General features: G+C 41.0%; 2 protein-coding genes across 3 annotated transcripts in view; one reads left to right on the top strand and one right to left on the bottom strand.

Annotated features, from left to right (window-relative positions):
- The window catches only part of LOC125297314 (zinc finger protein 501-like), a 45,324-nt gene that overhangs the window by 8,068 nt on the left and 18,393 nt on the right, over nt 1-18,863 (top strand). The gene's annotated exons all lie outside the window — the stretch shown is intronic.
- LOC125297311 (gastrula zinc finger protein XlCGF57.1-like) lies at nt 11,942-14,878 on the bottom strand. 2 transcript variants are annotated; one of them, XM_048247601.1, is made up of 3 exons: nt 14,776-14,878; nt 14,131-14,399; nt 11,942-13,456 (listed from the first exon to the last, which is right to left on the bottom strand). In XM_048247601.1, exons 1-3 carry the CDS (start codon nt 14,802-14,804, stop codon nt 12,087-12,089), a joined length of 1,668 nt encoding a protein of 555 aa, XP_048103558.1. In that variant the 5' UTR covers nt 14,805-14,878; the 3' UTR covers nt 11,942-12,086. The 2 variants fall into 2 exon arrangements, with proteins under 2 accessions (XP_048103558.1, XP_048103559.1); XM_048247602.1 differs by having other exon boundaries at nt 14,131-14,502; nt 14,776-14,866.

Raw genomic sequence — 18,863 nt, 5'->3', positions numbered from 1 at the left:
AGTGCCAGCACAGAATCTAATTTATACAGCTTTCATTACGGTTTCGTTCACACCACTTGCCAATAAACCTACCTCATCCTCCTCTGAATGGTCCTGATGTCAGTCAGTGATTCAAGGCTTGAAGGGTTTTGCACCCAAGCAGATCTCATTTGCATGCCTTTCTTTATGGTTTATTTGCCCCACCATATCCCATATCACGTTTGTTTTGTTGCCCAAGGGCACTAATTGATCTTTATTATTAACTTTTGGGTAATCACATTATTCTTTTGTCTTCGATGACAAATGAATGTGTTTTTTCTTGTACAAGACCCCTCTCTGCTCTCCTTCTCATTCATTTTACTGTTTTCTGTTATAACAGCACTTTTTTCATACACTGCTCTTAACACTTGTATTGTTATTCACCCTAACAGTGTGCATTTGGTGGTGTTCTGATTTTTATTCACCCTAACAGTGTGCATTTGCTGGTGTTCTCTTGAGGGTCTTGTCCTTAGTATGTACGCATGTGGCGATAAAGACAAGTGCGTAAAAAAAGCCTGGTGTAAAAAACCTTTTCCACACTGGGAGCATTTATGAAGCTTCTGTACCTTATGTGTTTCTAGTTTTAAGACTAGAAAGTTGTAAAAAAACACTGTTCCACACTGGGAGCATTGATGATGCAGTGTGTGATGGCATATGTTTTTTTAAGACCTGAAATTTGTAAAAAAAACTCTTCCACACTGGACACATTCATGAGGCTTCTCTCCACTGTGTGTTAGCATATGGGATTTAAGACCTGACATTTGGAGGGTTGCTGGTTCGAACCCCGACCAGTAGGAATGGCTGAAGTGCCCTTGAACAAGGCACCTTACCCCTCACTGCTCCCCGAGCGCTTCTGTTGATGCAGGCAGCTCACTGCACCGGGATTAGTGTGTGCTTCACCTCACTGTGTGTACACTGTGTGCTGAGTGTGTTTCACTTATTCACGGATTGGGATAAATGTAGAGACCAAATTTTCCTCACAAGATCAAAAGAGTATATATACTTATACTATACTAGCCTAGCTCTGAGATGGTGTTTAGTAGTGGTTGGTGTAGAAAGCCTCCTCCATGCTAGAATCAAAGGTGCATCCTACCTCCAAAATGTACACCTCACTGGACTCCTCATTGATGATAACAACATCTGGTGTATTGGCAACCAGGTGTAAGAAAGTACTAGGGTTACTATTGCAGTGCTGAAACATGGATGGTTTTACCTGAGAATGTTTGTACATTCTTACTGAGGGTGGAAAATGGTTTCATATATCTTTCACTATAAGGTCTACCATTCTGTCATGATGTGCTATGCAATAACACACACTCACACACTCACACACACACACACACACACACACACACACACACACACACTATGAGGTCTACTATTCTGTCATGACGTGCTATGTAATAACAGACACACACACACACACACACACACACACACACACACACACACTCACACACTGTACACACACACACACACACACACACACACACACACACACACACACACACACACAAACATGAAGAGTGACATAAAGACTTACATATCCACACATCTGGTCTCAGTCTGATTTTTGCACAGTGGTCAGTACTGGGAGACAAATAGAAACACGGGCACACACACACACACACACACACACACACACAAACACAAACAGAGGGAAATATACATTTCTCTTTTTGATGGTTCACCATGACAGAACAGGATTGACCATGAATTTGAGTGGTGCTAAAAATGACTTTTCCCGCTCCATGTCCTCCAATACTGCGTATTGTGTACAGCATCATTTTATTTATTCGTTGAAATGATATAAATCATTTTGACTTTTACTACATTGCATATGATTAGTGGTGAATGTCTCTAATTATGGTGTGGGAGAACCACCGCAAACTCTCCCATAGTGATTCGATTCAGTCAATATGATTAAAACCTGATGAATATTGGTACATTTTTGTGTAAACTATCAGATAATTAAGGGCTGTTCACACCTGGAACAACAACTACTACCATAAAAATAAAAATAGTTCTAGTAATAATATTCTGGATAATATGAATGATAATGTCCACACAAACTACGACAAGATCACTATCAGAGCGATTTTGAGAATGATACACAGCTGACAGCCAATCAGAATCCATCACATTTTAGACATCACTTTCATAGAGACATTCCTTATCGTTGGTCAGTGTGGACACTAATGCCGTTATAATTATAGTTATCTTTATAGTTAATTATCGTTTCTGGTGTGAATGGCCCTATATTCTGTAAAATGCACTGTAGATTCTCTGTTCATACTTAACTCATTGAATGCCAGGCTGTTTTCGGGAGCTTTGTCCTAGAGTGCCAGCAATCTAGACCATTGTTGATGATTTTTGTACAGCCACAGCATATTCTGTGTTATGAACACATACAATAGCTCAATTAAAAGGTGAGACTTTAAGCTCTCGGTGGGTGCAAACCGTGTATTTCTACACGCCTCTGTTGCTGAGAAATCCCAAGCTAAACAGTGGCTAGTTTTCATCAAAAATCGCTGTTTTTTTTTTTTCTAGAAATGGAGATATAACGCCTTTCATGAAATATGAAATGTTGCCTGTTACTTACTTGTGTAAACTTTCCGGAAGTGATCAGCGAGACCTGGCGAGACTGCCACCTAGTGATAGACCCACGAAAATGGCCTGGTTTTGACCTGACGCATGCGCCACTGATTCGACCCAAAGCGCAACCGAAGTTATGATAAAATGTCCAGATAAAATGTCCAGATTGTGCGCTTTTCATGAGTTTCCACGATCGTCATATATTTCATTTCCATTCGTCACAGAGTTCCAAAATCACATATAAGGTGTGTTCGAGTGTCTAGTTTTGTAAAAAAAAAAAGCTAAAAACAACGCATGGCACTCAATGAGTTAAGAGACTCCAATTCACAAAGAGGATCCTCCAGTCTAGCAGATAACAGCTTCAGTCCTGATTCCCCAGGATGGTTATAGCTCAAGTCCAGCTCTTTTAGATGAGAGGGGTTTGTAGTCAGAGCTGAAGCCAGAAAATCACAACCTTTCTCCGAGATGAGACACAAAGAGAGCCTGAGAAGAGAGGGGGGGGGGTTATCCCAAGAGTGGCCATCATCAAAGTCCTTATAGACAAGCCCTCCCCCCCATATTGGTAACGTACTTCGGACAGTTATTTCGGACAGTGTGTCTACATCTGAATGTGGTTGGTTACTTACATTACAGGAAGCCATTGGATATGTGTAGATAACTACCATATTGTCATTACAAACTAACCCCATACATTTCTATAGAGCATTCTTTGAGTGCTGTCTCATACAAAAATCATTGCTGTTATTCCCCATGTTCCCCATAGTTCAAATGTAGCCTTAAAAATGTATACAAGAATTAAATCACCCACCTTAACGTGTGCAGTTTGATAGTCCCATAGACAGCAGCTGAACTCCAGAATCTCCCAGGTCATTGTCGCTTAGGTCAAGCTCAATCAGGGAGTTTGCTGTCTGCAGACCACAGGCCACAATCTCACAGGATTTGGCATTGAGTTTACACCCAGATAATCTGCAGCAAGAATATCAACAGATCACTAAGAGATAGAAGAGATCACTAACCTGGAAATCAGCCTGAATTTTACCCTGTCCACGAAATTCAATTTTGGGGAATTCTGTCTGGAGTTGGTCCATTGTCCATATTTTGTTACATAAGGCTGAATTATATTATAATGACAACACAAGTACCTTTAGATCAGTGATCCCCAAACTACGGCCCGCGGGCTGGATACGGCCCGCCACCTCATTTTGGGTGGCCCTCCAAAACATGTCCGTAGTATATAGCATCCGGCCCGCATGGGAGTACGACATCGTCAAACTAAAACCTCCACAATTTCCCCATTCATTCTCTATGGCGAGTCTTAAAGCAACACCAAAGAACTTTCCCTCTGTCGCATGCACGCTATTTGTTTATCCAGCACCGGCTTTGTAAATAACGATGTCCACAGACAAGGTAGAATATTTTGCATGACTTATAAAAGTACGATGTATTGCGACATCAGATGCAAGTCAAATTTGTAGTTTCTTATGTCTCATTCCATCAAACTACAGATCCGCTACCCTATCTGGCAAACTTACATAGTGCGGTTATAGCCGATAGAGGGGGCAAAGTTTAATGCAGAATTGCCGTTCACCCTATTACGAGTTTAGGAACCACTGAAACGATTTTGGAAACATTATTTTAAGGTACAAAAAACTCTTTGGTGTTGCTTTAACAGTACACATGTAATACTCTTTTTGTCCACCAGTGGTTATTTTGGCACTGTTTTGCGTTTGCCATCGAAAACGGAATGAAATGTAGGCCTACCTGCAAACAATGTAAGAGGCCTATGCTGACTACATCAGTGCTCAAAGTATTTTAAATTCAATATCAATTAATTGTTAATAACTAACTAACTTCTATTCAAGTCATATTTCTGGGACTTTCTGGGATAATTATTTCTATTTTTTATTCACTCGTTCAAATGTTCATACAAATAGTTCACAAAGTTCTCATCAGGTGACTGAAAGTTAGAATGGTGGTCATTTCAGACCACTTTAGCACTTAAAAGCACATAAAATTATCATAGTTTGATAACTTGAAATTATTTGTAGGATATTCACAACTTGAGCTGTCATATGCAAAGACACAGAATTCAGAGTTCACACATTTTTAATAAAATATACTTTTGGGACTCCCTGCTAATACTTTTGGGAATGCAAACGTTTTTCTATTAGTATTATTTAATTTTACACTGATATGGCATGATGACAATATAAACATAGCTAACAATGGTATTAAATTGCAATAGCCTATGATTAAATGTAATAGAATATTCAACTAAGGTAGACTGCTGTTGTTCACAGCACTAAGCTATTTATGGTTACTGATATAGAACTACTCCGAGTTTCTGGCCCTCTCTTGGAGCCAGGCATAGTGAGCTGGCCCTCGGAAGAAAAAGTTTGGGGACCACTGCTTTAGATTATTTAAAAATATTGACATTATGAACAGCTATATGTGTTATTTTAAGGAACTTTCATATTAAACTCACCATGCTGTTTCTGGAGCACCTCACAGCAGATATCAGTCTACTGCGCCCCTCATCTGATGTGTTGTATTTCTTCAGGTCAAACTCATCCAGCACCTCCTCACACATCAGAAGCATGTGGGCCAGTGCTGAACAGCAGGAGACAACTGCCCTGGGAAATCTATCGGTGACTCTAGATATCTCTTCATTTCTTTGTACATGGAAAGGTCATTCACTTCAAATAAGCAGTGGAAAATATTGATGCATCTTTCAGGTGAGAGACCTTCCCTGTTGAGTTTCTTGATGTACTGACATGTTTCCCTGATGTTCTTTGACGTACTGTGTCTGTGGTTCAGAAGACCTTTGCAGGAGTCTGTGATTGCTCTCCAGAGAGATGCCCATTAGGAAGTGAAGGAAAAAAATCCAGGTGTCCATACCTGCTCTTCAAAGAACTCAAATCCACTGCACTCTTGAGTAAAACATGTAGATGATCTTAAGAATCTAGCCCAAAAAACCATTGAATATATGATAAAATGGAGGGACTAGGATCACTCCTATGTTCTTCACTGAGAAGGGATTTCAGTGGCTCATAATTCTCAGTCACATAGGAGTGAAACACAAACACAGCTGCCAAAAACTCCTGAATGCTCAGATGCACAAAGCAGTAGATCTTCCTCTATCGAATCACAGATTCTTCTTCTCTAAAGATAACAGTACACATGCCAGATAACCCTGAGGCTTCACTGACATCAATACCAGACCCTTTCAGATCTTCCTCATAGAACATGAGATTACCATTCCCCAGATTATTGAAAGCCAGTTCTGCCAGCTTCAATATGACTTCTCTCTGAGGTTCCAGAAGTTTTTCTGTATCCATTTCAGGTCCATTCTGATACTTCTGATCCTTTCTTGTAGTTTGAATGAGCAAGAAGTGTATGAACATCTCAGTCAGTGTTTTTGGAATATCTTTCTTTTCCAGCATCTGCTGAAGTACAGTAGCAATCTGACATAAGACTGGAATATGACACATGATGTGAAGACTCCTGGATGCCTTAATATGTGAGATGATTCTGTTGGCCTGGCTCTCATCAATGATCATCTTCCTGAAGTACTCTTCCTTCCGTGGGTCATTAAATCCTTGGGCCTCTGTTACCAGGTTAATGTGCTGAGCAGGAATAGCAGACAACAACATGTTCTGTTGGAAATTAAGAGATGCTTGACTCTCATCCAAACCATCAAAGATGAACACAACCTGATAGTCTTTGTATTCATCTTTAAGAACCTTCAGCTCCGGATGAAAGTCAAGCAAAGTTTGTGAAGACTGTACTGATCACCCCTGACTAAATTAAGCTCACGCAAAGGAAGGGGGAACATAAAATCCACATCCTGATTGGCTACCCCATCTGTCCAATCAAGAATGAACTTTTTGCACTGAGACTGTTTTTCCAATATCAGCAACACCTTTGGTCATCACAATTCTGATGTTCCTCTCCTGTCCAGGTAAGGGCTTGAAAATGTCATTGCAGTTGATTGACAGGTCTTCTGTGGCTTGCACTCTGGAAGCTGACTCTCCCTGGACCTTTGTGGCGTGGAGGAGCATTTCAGCTCCTGCTTCAATGACCCCTTCTGTTCTGTTCCCAACCCTCCTTTTCAGACTGGCTTTATGATTCTCTATAACTTTCCTCAGGACTTCATCTGTTTAGTATAAATAAATGAGATAATTGAATTGATAACCTTTTAGTATTTTAGAAGTATTTTAAACACCCATTACTGTGACTTTACGATTCTCTCCTCTTTGTAACGACTAAAGTTATCCAACCCAGTTTTAACCCAAAAACCTTTACGTAGAGGCTAATATTAGAATAATATTCTATGTCATGCAGCCTCTCAAAGATCAGTCCCTGGCTACAAGTACAAGTAAATATACTGAGACTTTTATGTCAGTATAAGCAAAGTCCTTTTAAGCAAGAAGCCCCTCCACTCGGTGGCCATACTGCAATGCACTTTGGGCACTTATCGGGCATCTAAATTTTGGGCAGAACTGCGCGTGCGCAAGGCTTCAAGACACCAACCTCACTCCAGCTGTGAGACCACAACACATGATTGGCACGATGTATTTACAACACACAACATGATTGGCATGTATTCACATATTGACTTTTGGCAGTGGAAGGGGTGGGATATGTGCAGAAACTGCCATATTGGTGTCTATCGGGACGCTAAAATGTAAAGAAATAATAAATAGCATCATTTTTCTTTTAGCAAACAGTGAAAACAGGTCCCACAGGCTCGAACACCTTACAAGGGTGAAGGGGACATGTGCAAAAAAACTTTTTCCAAGTTTCTGGTGCACACGAGAAAGTTTCACATTAGAAATAGTTTTTTATGCCCATGCATCTTAAAGGCTTTGCGTTTCTGGAGGCACCTGTCCCTTTAGGGCTCCGTACATTTTATTAACAACATGGTCCTTTTTCAACGCTTTTCCAGTATGATGAAGTTTTTTTCTCAGTACCTGAAAGTTTCAGTTTCACTAAATCTGTATCAAAATTAAAATGGCAGTATCAGATTTGGAGGAATAAGCTTTGTACAGATGCAGAAGGAAACTGAGATGAGAGTGTAACGCAAACAAATACAAAGTTCACATGGACAGAGATAGACACTCTGAGATGTTAAAAAAGGCCAGTCTTGCTTAGAAGCTATGCTGTACACGAACACCTGAGTTCTCATTACTTCAAGCTGGTGAATGGTGAGCGTTTTGGCCCATAATGCATCACTAAGGTGGTTGTTACACATTGGTGGTAGTTAGTGAGGTTCCCCCTTCACTGTAAAGCTCTTTGAGTGCCATTTATTGCATATCATTCTGCAGTGCTTTCCCCCAAGTGTATTGACCTAGAAATACCATTGTGGAACAGTGGAACTCTGGTGGGACTGCAACCAAATTCTGTACAATGGGGTTTAATATAAAGTGAACAGGCTCTCTCCGGCTTTGCAAATAATGATGTCCGACAAGGTAGAATATGTTGCATGATTTTATGAAAGTATGATGTATTGCGACATCATGCAAGTCAAATTTGTAGTTTCTTATGTCTCATTCCATCGAACTACAGATCCGCTACCCGATCTGGCAAACTTACATAGTGTGGTTATAGCCGATAGAGGGCCGCAAAGTGCCGGAGTTGATGAACCACTGAAACAATTTTGGAAACATTATTTTAAGGTACAAAAAACTCTTTGGTGTTGCTTTAATAGGAAGTTAACAGGCTCTCTCAGAGACCAGATCTCCCTCACGGGATCTAAAGAGTATATATACGATTCATAGACGGGCCCTGGTGTTATCTAATGAACCAGCCCACTTTTCCACCAGCTTTGAACCGAACCAAGGGTGTGTCATCAACAATGGGTGTTGCAGGCAAAACAAAAGATTCAGGAATGGGAGGATGGTATGAACAGTTGTCCTGTAAAAACGGCAGAAAAAACGGCAATGTTTCATATAGATCTCTGTTTCTCCCCCCCAAAACAATTGATAAAGCAACTAGGCAGCTATATTGCTACACTCTGGGGGCATGAACATGGGGGCTCCATGGGGACAGTAGGCTACTCATGACGTCAAGAAACGTATATAAAAATTTACCAGATTTCTCCTTTAAAAGGATATTATAGAGTAGCTTGTAGCTTCGTTCACTATACATTTTGCCCATCACTGAATCAATGATTGAGGTGTCACATAGGCTGGTGCTCTCCCCAAAACGGCATGCAAATCATATTCTGATGATTTAACGTAATCTCACAACGTAAACAATGAGGAAAATCCAACCTTGACTGGTAGTAAATTTACAGGCAAGTTACTTTATTTGTACCAGAGGTAGATTTTGTACCCAGAGGTAGATTTTGAAATTTATTGAGAAACAATCAGACCATTAATTATCAATTAATTATGTACTTTATTAAGCAGAGGGTAATGTTTGCATAACCAGTTTATTACATCATTATTTACACATTATATTATTATATTATTAGTATTTACACATTATTATATACACAGGAAAGCTACCACGGATGGGGGTGTCAAACAAATCAAAGAAAAACAAAAAAATACAATTCTTCCAACTCATTAACATATAAATATATATGCAATATATATATATATATATATATATATATATTCATTTTCCACAAAGTAAACAATTGACCCCCCCCCTTTTTCCTTGTATTAACACCATTCTTTACTAGAATTTCACTTGAACCCATGACTTTCTGCTTACTGCAGTGCTTGCTGGCTACTTTCTGGCTACTCTTTTTCCAAACTGGTCACATTTAAGGCTTTTCTTTGGTGTGTGTGTGTGTGCATATTATGGGGTTTTCAGATGGTCAAAAAGCTTTTCCACACTGGTCACATTTACAAGGCTTCTCACGTGTGTACTAGCATGTGGCGTTTAAGACCTGAGATGTTATCAAAGACTTTGCAACACATGCATGAGCTTGTTATCATACACTTGTTATCAAAGGCTTTGCAACACATGCATGAGCCGTCTCTTCAGTGTGAGAAAGCATTTGGAATTGAAGAGCTGTCTCTCCAGTATGTCTTCGCATTAGAGATCTAAGATTTAAAATTTGTGCAAAGGTGCTTTTCATTCAACAGAGGATCTTCTAAAATGCTTTTCCACATTCACATGTTTAAGGCCTCTCTCCAAGTGTGCATTATTTCGAAATGAGGCACCAAAATCTGTTTTTATTCAATGTCGTCAATACCATTTGCATTGGCACCGGTGCCATATCAGAACTGGGATTAGAAACGCTATAAGGTTTTTGACCCTTGTAAGGCGAAACCAGTCGTTTTGCACATGGTGCTATGTTGAGAAAATCCACGATAAACAAATGTACAGGTTAAAATGTTGAATTTCATGTTTTTGCATAATTGGACAGTATACAGTCTACACTTTCATATTGTGAACAAATTTCATGGATAAACATACGTTTTGACTGTTAAACTCTTACTCTATTCGGTGAAGATTCAACACACTAGCAGTCATTCCCTTTGTCCACGCCGCTATAAGGTACTGTAGAGCTAATTTACTCATTAGTCTACTCATTACTCGTTAGTCAATGTGTCAGCTCTATATCGTTTTTTGGCAGATGTAACCCGAATATGAATGTGCCTTGCCTTTCAGGGCACGAACGGTCAAAAGCACGAACTTTTAGAAAATATCCTGGCGTCATTTTAGGGACCAGGAGAAGTTTTCAATTGAAGTAGGCTTTTTAAAGTAGGCTAAGTCCCCCAACCACCGGGCCGCAGGACATTCCTAACCGGGCGTAGCCTTTTTAAAAAATGCATGCGAACTAAACTAAATTTAATTAATAATGTCACGTTTTTACATGGCATAGGTCTATATGCAGTTGTTTGATTGCACGCATGTTTGCATTTTGCAAGGTCTATTTTCTTCACGTCTGTCTGTCCCGCCTTCAACACTTTTACATATTGCCTTCACTTCAGGTCAGCTCACTTCACTTGATCAGTTCTTGGCGAACAGTAGTGTCACATGAAGTTAGCTAAACTGCTAGAATGAGCAACAAAAACAAGCATCTTTAGCAGGTCACTGGCCAGAGTGTTTGAGTTGCGAGAGCCGCTGCAGAGATTTCTTACAGAAAAAAGTCACCGTTAGCTGCACATTTTAGTGATGAGGACTGGGTGTCAAAACTTCGCTTACCTGTGTGACATATTCGGGTTGCTTAATGACCTCAACCTGTCACTCCAGGGGAGAATGACGACTGTCTTTAAACTGGCAGATAAAGTCGCTGCATTTAAAGCAAGCTTGATTTGTGGGGACGACGAGTGGACCGGGTGTATTTGATATGTTCCAAACAGTAGTGGGGGTTTTGGGAGACTGAGGCAGGGCCCTTTCTCTACGCAGCTGGTGCACGATCAACTTGTTGCGCTTTCAAATGAGTTTGAGCGTTACTTCCCATCCTCCAAAGATCCACGGCAAACCAATGAGTGGGTCCGCAACCCATTTGTCAATATCCCGATTAGTCCTAACTTGTTAGCGCAGGAGGAAGAGCAGTTGATCGAAATTGCAAATGACGGTGGTCTTAAGAGTGTGTATAACTTAAAACTCTCTGGCGGGTTTTGGATCAAAACCAAAGCAGAATATCCCGAGATAGCCGTAAAAGCGCTGAAAACAATTCCCACCACGTATCTATGCGAGGCCGGGTTTTCGGCAATGACTGCAACTAAGACCAAATTGCGCAATCGACTGGACATTTCAAACACACTGAGGGTGTCACTGTCTTCCATCACCCCCAGATGGAAGCTTCTTGTTGCAGGGAAACAAGCAGGGCTCACACTGATTATATTCGTAATGCACGTTTAGTTCCCATGTTTTGTTCCCATATTTTGTTAAGCATGTTCACACTTTAGCTTCAAGTTGTTCAATATTCATAGTTCATATTGTTCAATTTTCACTTCTTCAAGTTCACCTTTTCACAAGAGATCGTTACTTTCACTGTTCATACATAACTGGAGCTAGTTCTTTTCAAGTAATAGATAGATAGATACTTTATTGATCCCCAGGGGAAATTCAAGACTCAAATTCAAGATTCAAAATTAAGTAATGCATGCACAACACATATGGAACATGGAACCCCCGACCCCCAGAAAAAAAGACTAATTGCTTGAAACTGCATAGTCAGTCGTCCGCTTCAAAGTCACGCTACCATAAGGCTAATCATAGCTGTGCCATCACACTATTGTATGTGACAATTTACTTAAAAAGGTGATTTTCTCCTCTTCTGGCGTATCGTGACAGGAGAACCATGCCAACTTTGGATGCAGTTATCTTAGCGATACTTTTTGCAATACCCTCGAAATACATATCGTTGGAAAGCTTAGTTTATGGCCGTTAGTGTGAGTACAATAACTTCATTTTGTAAATTTTACCAAAGCGACTGGTTTCGCCTTGCAGGGTCACATATGTGATCCAAGAGCTGACAAAAACATGAACAAATCTTTTCCACACTAGGCACATTTATGACCCATCATTCTAGTGTGTGTTAGCATATGGTGTTTAAGAGTTGGGGCCCTTTTAAATGCCTTTCCACACTGGGCACATTGATGAGGCTTCTCTTCAGTGTGAGTTCGCATATGGCTTTTGAGACCTGAACTTGAGATATAAGCTTTCCCACACTGGGCACAATGATGAGGCTTCTCTCCAGTATGAATTCGCATATGGGATTTTAAATTGGAATTATGTGTAAATGCTTTTCCACACTGGGCACAAACATGACACTTCTCTCCAGTGTGGGTAAGCATATGGGATCTAAGATTTGACATTTGTGTAAATGTTTTTCCACACTGGACACATTGATGAGGTTTCTCTCCAGTGTGAGTAAGCATATGGCTTTTAAGAGTTGATGTTTGATAAAAACCTTTTCCACACTGGGCACATTGATGAGGCTTCTCGCCAGTGTGAGTAAGCATGTGCTGTTTAAGAGTTGTGGCCCTGTCAAATGCTTTTCCACACTGGGCACATTGATGAGGCTTTTCTCCAGTGTGTTTTAGCATATGGCGTTTAAGTGTTGTGGCCCTTTCAAATGCTTGTCCACACTGGGCACATTTATAAGGCTTCTCTCCAGTGTGTGTAAGCATATGGCTTTTAAGACTTGATGTTTGACTAAAAGCTTTCCCACACTGCGCACAAACATTACACTTCTTTCCAGTGTGAGTAAGCATATGGGATCTAAGATTTGAAATGTGTGTAAATGCTTTTCCACACTGGACACATATATGAGGCTTCTCTCCAGTGTGGGTTAACATATGGGATCTAAGATTTGACATTTGTGTAAAGGCTTTTCCACACTGGACACATTGATGAGGCTTCTCTCCAGTGTGAGTTAGCATATGGCTTTTAAGAGTGGAAATTTGTGTAAATGCTTTTCCACACTGGGCACATTGATGAGGCTTCTTTCCAGTGTGAGTTTGCATATGGGAATTAAAATTGGAAATATGTGAAAAGGCTTTCCCACACAGGGCACATTTATGAGGCTTCTCTCCAGTGTGTGTTAGCATATGGTGTTTTAAAATGAAAATATTTGAATAGGTTTTGCCACACTGGTCACATTTGTATCGCTTCTCTCCAGAGTGAGTTAGCAGGAAGAAGCTAAGATTTGTGGTCTTTGTAAATGCTTTTCCGCCCTGGTCACATTTATCAGGTTCTTTGCCAGTGTTCTGCCATTGACTAACGACACAAAAGTGCCTTTTCTGGTGTTTCTCGAGTTCTTTCAGGGCTGTGAAACTCTTCCTGCAGACTGCAGAGTGGTACAGTCCTTCTAGGAGATGCAGGTTGAGTTCATCATTCTGTTGTGTTCCGTGTGGATATTTTGATGCACCTGTAAGAGTTACCATAGAGACTTAGAATTAGAATGACGCAAGAAGCAAGCTTGACGCAAGCAAAGATTACTAACAAGAGAAAGCAATGAAATTTGTTTCTATAGGAGCAAAATGGGACAATTCCGGTCTGCAAAAATAAATTATGTAAGGGATCAGGTACGGTCCTATGTTATTCTGGGCCGGGGAGCAACATCACGCTTCAGTTTCAGGTGTTGTGTGACAACATCTTACTAGCATGAAATTCCATTGCAATAAGCGAACGGACTTCATGCGGAATGATTGGAAAGACGTTAATCAGAAGCACAAAATCTGTTACTATTGACAGCGGTCATTATTTGCCATAATTATACAGATTTAACAGACCTCCGAATGTTGGGATGTCATGTGAATGGAGCTTTTTGCAGAGGTGCCCTAATACTAACCATCTCATCATGAAAACAAGCAAATTTGGCTGCCAGTGCTTTAAATATTTGTCTTGATAAAACTCCATAGTTCAATGTGCTGGTGTCTGTGTTATTGTGTTTGTGAAATAGAATAATATATGATACGTATACACACACTTTATAAATATGTGTGTGTGTGTATATCATTGTATTCTTGTACATATTTGCAAACTGACAACATTTTAATGAATGAACTCTTTGTGTATCAGTGTGTAGTTCCTTAGTCCTACCTCCCTGAGGAGAATCATCGTCTTGGTATTCTTCATCCTCATCGTCGTGGTCTTCTTCTTCATCTTCATCATCCTCTAATTTCACTTCAAACTCTGCTGTTGCCTGTGATGCTTCATTAGAGCCAAGAGACTCAGTTTTACAGAACAGCTCAGTGAGCGGCTTCTCCTCCTCCTCGTCGTCTTGACATGTGATCATGTGATCATATTCCTCTTCTTTAATGTCCTCTATTTTTGGTGTTGGCAGCTGGAATGCTTCATTACCGTCAGAGCTTACCGACAGCCCAAGATCCATAGCAACGACACGAGAGGAAGGGAGAACACAGGTGCAACAGGTTATCGTTAGGTTAACGTCTTTCAAACTCACGTTACCTCCTGAAAAACAGAGCATAAACATAGCAAGAAGAGGGCACGATATATATAATCCGTTCAACAACATCATCAACACATTGCACACACAGCTCGTTATCAAGTCACCTACAACAGCAGCACTTGCGCAGCATCAGTGAAAAGACAGATCGCTAACTAACGTTACACAGAGTTCCTCGATGTCCTGGATAGCCAGCCTACATTTCCAACGATCGGATCATTCAATGTACTACGAGTCGGCTAATACTAACATGTTAAATTATCAAAAGCAAAGCATACCTCAACCCGATTCCATAATTATTCCTCATTCAGGGTAATCTCAATAGACGTTTACAACTCAACGACAACGCTCGTTCTTGTTGTGGTATCGATAGTACGTGAGTCTCAGATCTTCTTCGCTACCATTTAATGGTGACTGGTAAACTAAGATTAAGACGTACTACTGTCACCGCCTGGGCTGGAGTGGGACTACAGAAGCATTGAATTCGCGTTTAGAACATAACGACTGTGATTATTTTGCAACATTTCCACTCCAGTCTGCAATTAACTGCAACTGTGTGTTCCACTGTACTATTTATTTCACTTACATCATCATAGTTATACAAGATTATTGCATGCCTATAGAAAGTTGTATAGGCTATACAATGACTTCAATCACCAGGTGTCACACAGGCTACAGTGCCCTCCCCATAAAAGTTGATTAAAAAAACGGTATAAAACTCATATTTTGGTGATTTAACATACTCACAATGAAAAAAATGAAGAAAATCCAACCTTGACTGGTAGCAAATGTATTCTGAAAAACAAACAGACATTAACACAGGGTAATGTTTACATAAACAATTAATTACTTTCTTTCCAGAAGACAAATCAAAGAAAAACAAACCCATCAAACATAAAAAAAAATACAAGTCTTCCAACTCTTTTTACATGTAAATACACGTCTTACACGTAATACACTTAACATTTGTGTAAATAGATCATATTGTTTTTCCACAAAGTAAACAATTGACCCCCATGCTTTACCACAATTTCATTTAAACCTTGAACCCATGACTTTCTGCTTGCTAGCTCACTGGTCACATTTATTAAGGGTTTCTCTGGTGTGTGTGTGTGTTAGCATATCATGGGGTTTTCAGATGGTCAAAAAGCTTTTCCACACTGGTCACATTGTACTAGCATGTGGCGTTTAAGCTTATACACCTAGTTTTTATGTACTGCATGTGGATGTGTTGCTATCAGAGCAAGACGTTAGAGATGGTGCATGACGCTAGTGATGCCTCATATAGAAAAAAAAAAAATAAAATAAAAAAAAACAGAGATTTAAGTGGCATTGAAATGAGGCACCGAAGGAGGAAATCTGGTTCACCAGGCTAAGGTTAGGACACACATGACTGAACAGTGGCCTACACACAATAGGGAAACTTGAGACAGGAATGTGCCCATATTGTACGGAAACAGAAACCGTGAAGCATGTACTTCTGACATGTAGGTGTAACCTGCGTTGTGTTGAACCTGCGCGATTCAGCCCTGCGCACGGCCGGACTCGAACCCGCAAACAGCAGCACCTCGGATCGGGAGGCGAGCGCGCTAACAATTGAGCCAATAGCCCAGGCTACTGGCTCGCATGCCAGCAGCACTCTTGAGGCGTCGGGGAGTGAGGTTTACCAACGTTCCACAAGCACAGCTAAGCTAGCTGGCATCATAGGCAGTACTCTGAAGAGAGAGATATACTTAAGAGGGTAACAAAGAAAGTCTACCTGGAGCACAGTCTACAACCATAGCAGTGATAGAGTTTCTAAATTACTTTCTGTTGCTGTTTATAGACTTCAGTTATGCATTCAACACCATAATACCACAACAACTCATCTGCAAACTTGACAAACTGGGACTCAGTACCTACCTCTGCAACTGGCTACTGGACTTCCTCTGTCAGAGGCCTCAAGTAGTATGTGTTGGCAACAATATCTCAAGCAGCATCACACTGAGCACGGGGGCCCCCCAAGGCTGCGTGCTCAGTCCGCTGCTCTTCACCCTGCTGACGCATGACTGCACTGCAACCTACAGCAACAACCACATAGTGAAATTTGCTGACGACACAACTCTGGTGGGTCTCATCACCAAGGGCGACGAGACTCAATACAGGTTGGAGGTCGACCTTCTGACCACGTGGTGCAGGGACAACAACCTCCTGCTAAACGTCAGCAAGACCAAGGAGATTTTTGTTGACTTCCGGAGAGGTCACACCCAACACCTGCCACTGACTATCGACGGTGCTGTGGTGGAGAGAGTGAGCAGCACCAAATTCCTGGGGGTGCACATCAGTGAAGACCTCTCCTGGACCACCAACACTGCATCACTGGCAAAAAAAGCTCAGCGCCGCCTGTACTTCCTGCAGAAACTCAGGCGAGCAAGTGCTCCACCAGCCATCATGACCACATTCTACCGAGGCACCATTGAGAGCATCCTCTCCAGCTGTATCGCTGTGTGGGGCGGAAGCTGCACTGAATACAACAGGAAAGCCCTGCAGCGCATAGTCAACACAGCTGGAAGTATTATTGGTGCTTCACTCCCCTCCCTGAAGGACATTTACACCTCCCACCTCACCCGCAAAGCGACCACAATTGTGAGTGATGCAAGTCACCCCGCTCACAATTTGTTTGATCAACTGCCCTCTGGGAAGAGGTACAGAAGCCTGCGCTCCCGCACCACCAGACTCACCAACAGCTTCATACACCAGGCTGTTAGGATGCTGAATTCTCTCCCCCCTCCACCCTCAGCTACATAACATCCTGGACTTTTGGACCCACAATGGCTGCCTTGCAATACTCCACTTGCACTACTCCACTTGTACACTTGCACACTTTGCAACTTGTTGCTGTTGTCCTGTTGTCCTGAAAACACTTCTGAACACACTTCTGCTGCTCTTACATAACTTGCACCACTATGCCACTTGCATACAAACAGAACTACCTCAGCCATTTATTGGCCTGACTTTTGCACTATTATATTGACTGTCTGTATTAGTATTACTATTACTATTAAAAGTATTATGTATTTGTTATATATTTGATACTATTATTATTACTCATTTTTAGTTACAGACGTCCAAATGTGATCACACCACAGTCCAGTAGATGGCGGTAATGCACAAAGATTGCATCGAAACCAAACTTGGTATATGGAGTCGAGACTCCATCCTGAGAACGCACAATAAATTCCACTGAAGAAGAAGAAGAAGATGTTGGTTCAAGAATGCTCAGTTTTGTGAAGATAAACACGGAAAAATGCAGAATGCAGTAAATGAAGTCCAGAAATGGGCAGTACAGTGGGGATTTAAGATTTCAGTAGAAAAAACGAAGGTAATGTTCTTCTCTATAGGGGGAACATTGGTCCTGAATTTAAAATTCAGCGGTTAGGCAGGGAATTGGAAAGAGTTGAGGTTTTAAATATTTGGGGGTGTGGTTTGATAAGAGGTTGACTTGGGCATTTCACATGGAGGAGAAGTGTGGAAGTGGAGAAGTGTAAGATAATTTTAAATGTAATGAGGTGCCTGTGTGGAGTTGAGTGGGGTGCATCTGGTTCAGCACAGCGTTGAGAACAATTTACACTGGCCTAATGAGATCAGTATTTGACTATGGGAGTGTGGTTTATGGGTCTGCATCTAAAACTGTATTAAAGAAACATATTTATATATATTATGCATAACCAAGCCCTCAGGATCTGCAGTGGGGCCGATCCAATAGCAGCTGGAGATGGGAGAGATGCCTTTGCATCTGAGAAGAGACCAGCTTGCCCTTGTATACTGGGCTAACCTTAAGGGACAAAGTGAGGACCATATTGCCCAGCCAGGAGCGTCTGCATGAGGGAGGAAGAAGCTTTGGATGGACAATTAGAGATTAAGTTCTTTGGATGGACAATTAGAGATTAAGCTTTGGATGGACAATTAGAGATTAAGCTTTGGATGGACAATAGTGTTAATTTCGTCAGACGAGACAAGAGGAAATATGTTCGTCAACAACCTTTTTTTTCATGACTAAGACGAGACGATGACGAGACGGCAGTAATGTCCTGAAACACTGACTAAGACTATCTTAAGATGCATTATTGTTGACGAAAAAAAAGACTAGACTAAAATGTTTTGCATGAAATAAAAACTAAGATAAAATCTCTCTTCATTTTAGGTCTACAAAATGAGAAGACAGAATATCTAGCTGTTACGTTTTCAAAATATTCGAATGAGTTCATACGCAACAGCTTTCCTGTAGGCTAGTCTACGTGCTGTTGCTGCAACCCTGTGGCTGCAACACGCGAAACTATGGAACAAGAACACTGGAGATTTCTGCTAGAGTTAGCAAGATAACTAC

Source organism: Alosa alosa, chromosome 7 (assembly GCF_017589495.1).
Source record: "Alosa alosa isolate M-15738 ecotype Scorff River chromosome 7, AALO_Geno_1.1, whole genome shotgun sequence".
Classification (NCBI taxonomy): Eukaryota; Metazoa; Chordata; class Actinopteri; order Clupeiformes; family Clupeidae; genus Alosa; species Alosa alosa.
Note: the sequence above shows the minus strand (reverse complement) of the source record. Positions and strands in the feature narration are given on the sequence as shown.

What these genes read in the sequence shown, in the direction of transcription:
- LOC125297311 (XM_048247601.1), bottom strand. Translation starts at nt 14,804, where the DNA reads ATGAGGAATAATTATGGAATCGGGTTGAG. An exon ending in AATTATGGAATCGGGTTGAG is followed by an intron (nt 14,400 to 14,775) that starts GTATGCTTTGCT and finishes GCTGTCGGTAAG; the next exon opens with CTCTGACGGTAATGAAGCAT. An exon ending in CGATGATTCTCCTCAGGGAG is followed by an intron (nt 13,457 to 14,130) that starts GTAGGACTAAGG and finishes TAACTCTTACAG; the next exon opens with GTGCATCAAAATATCCACAC.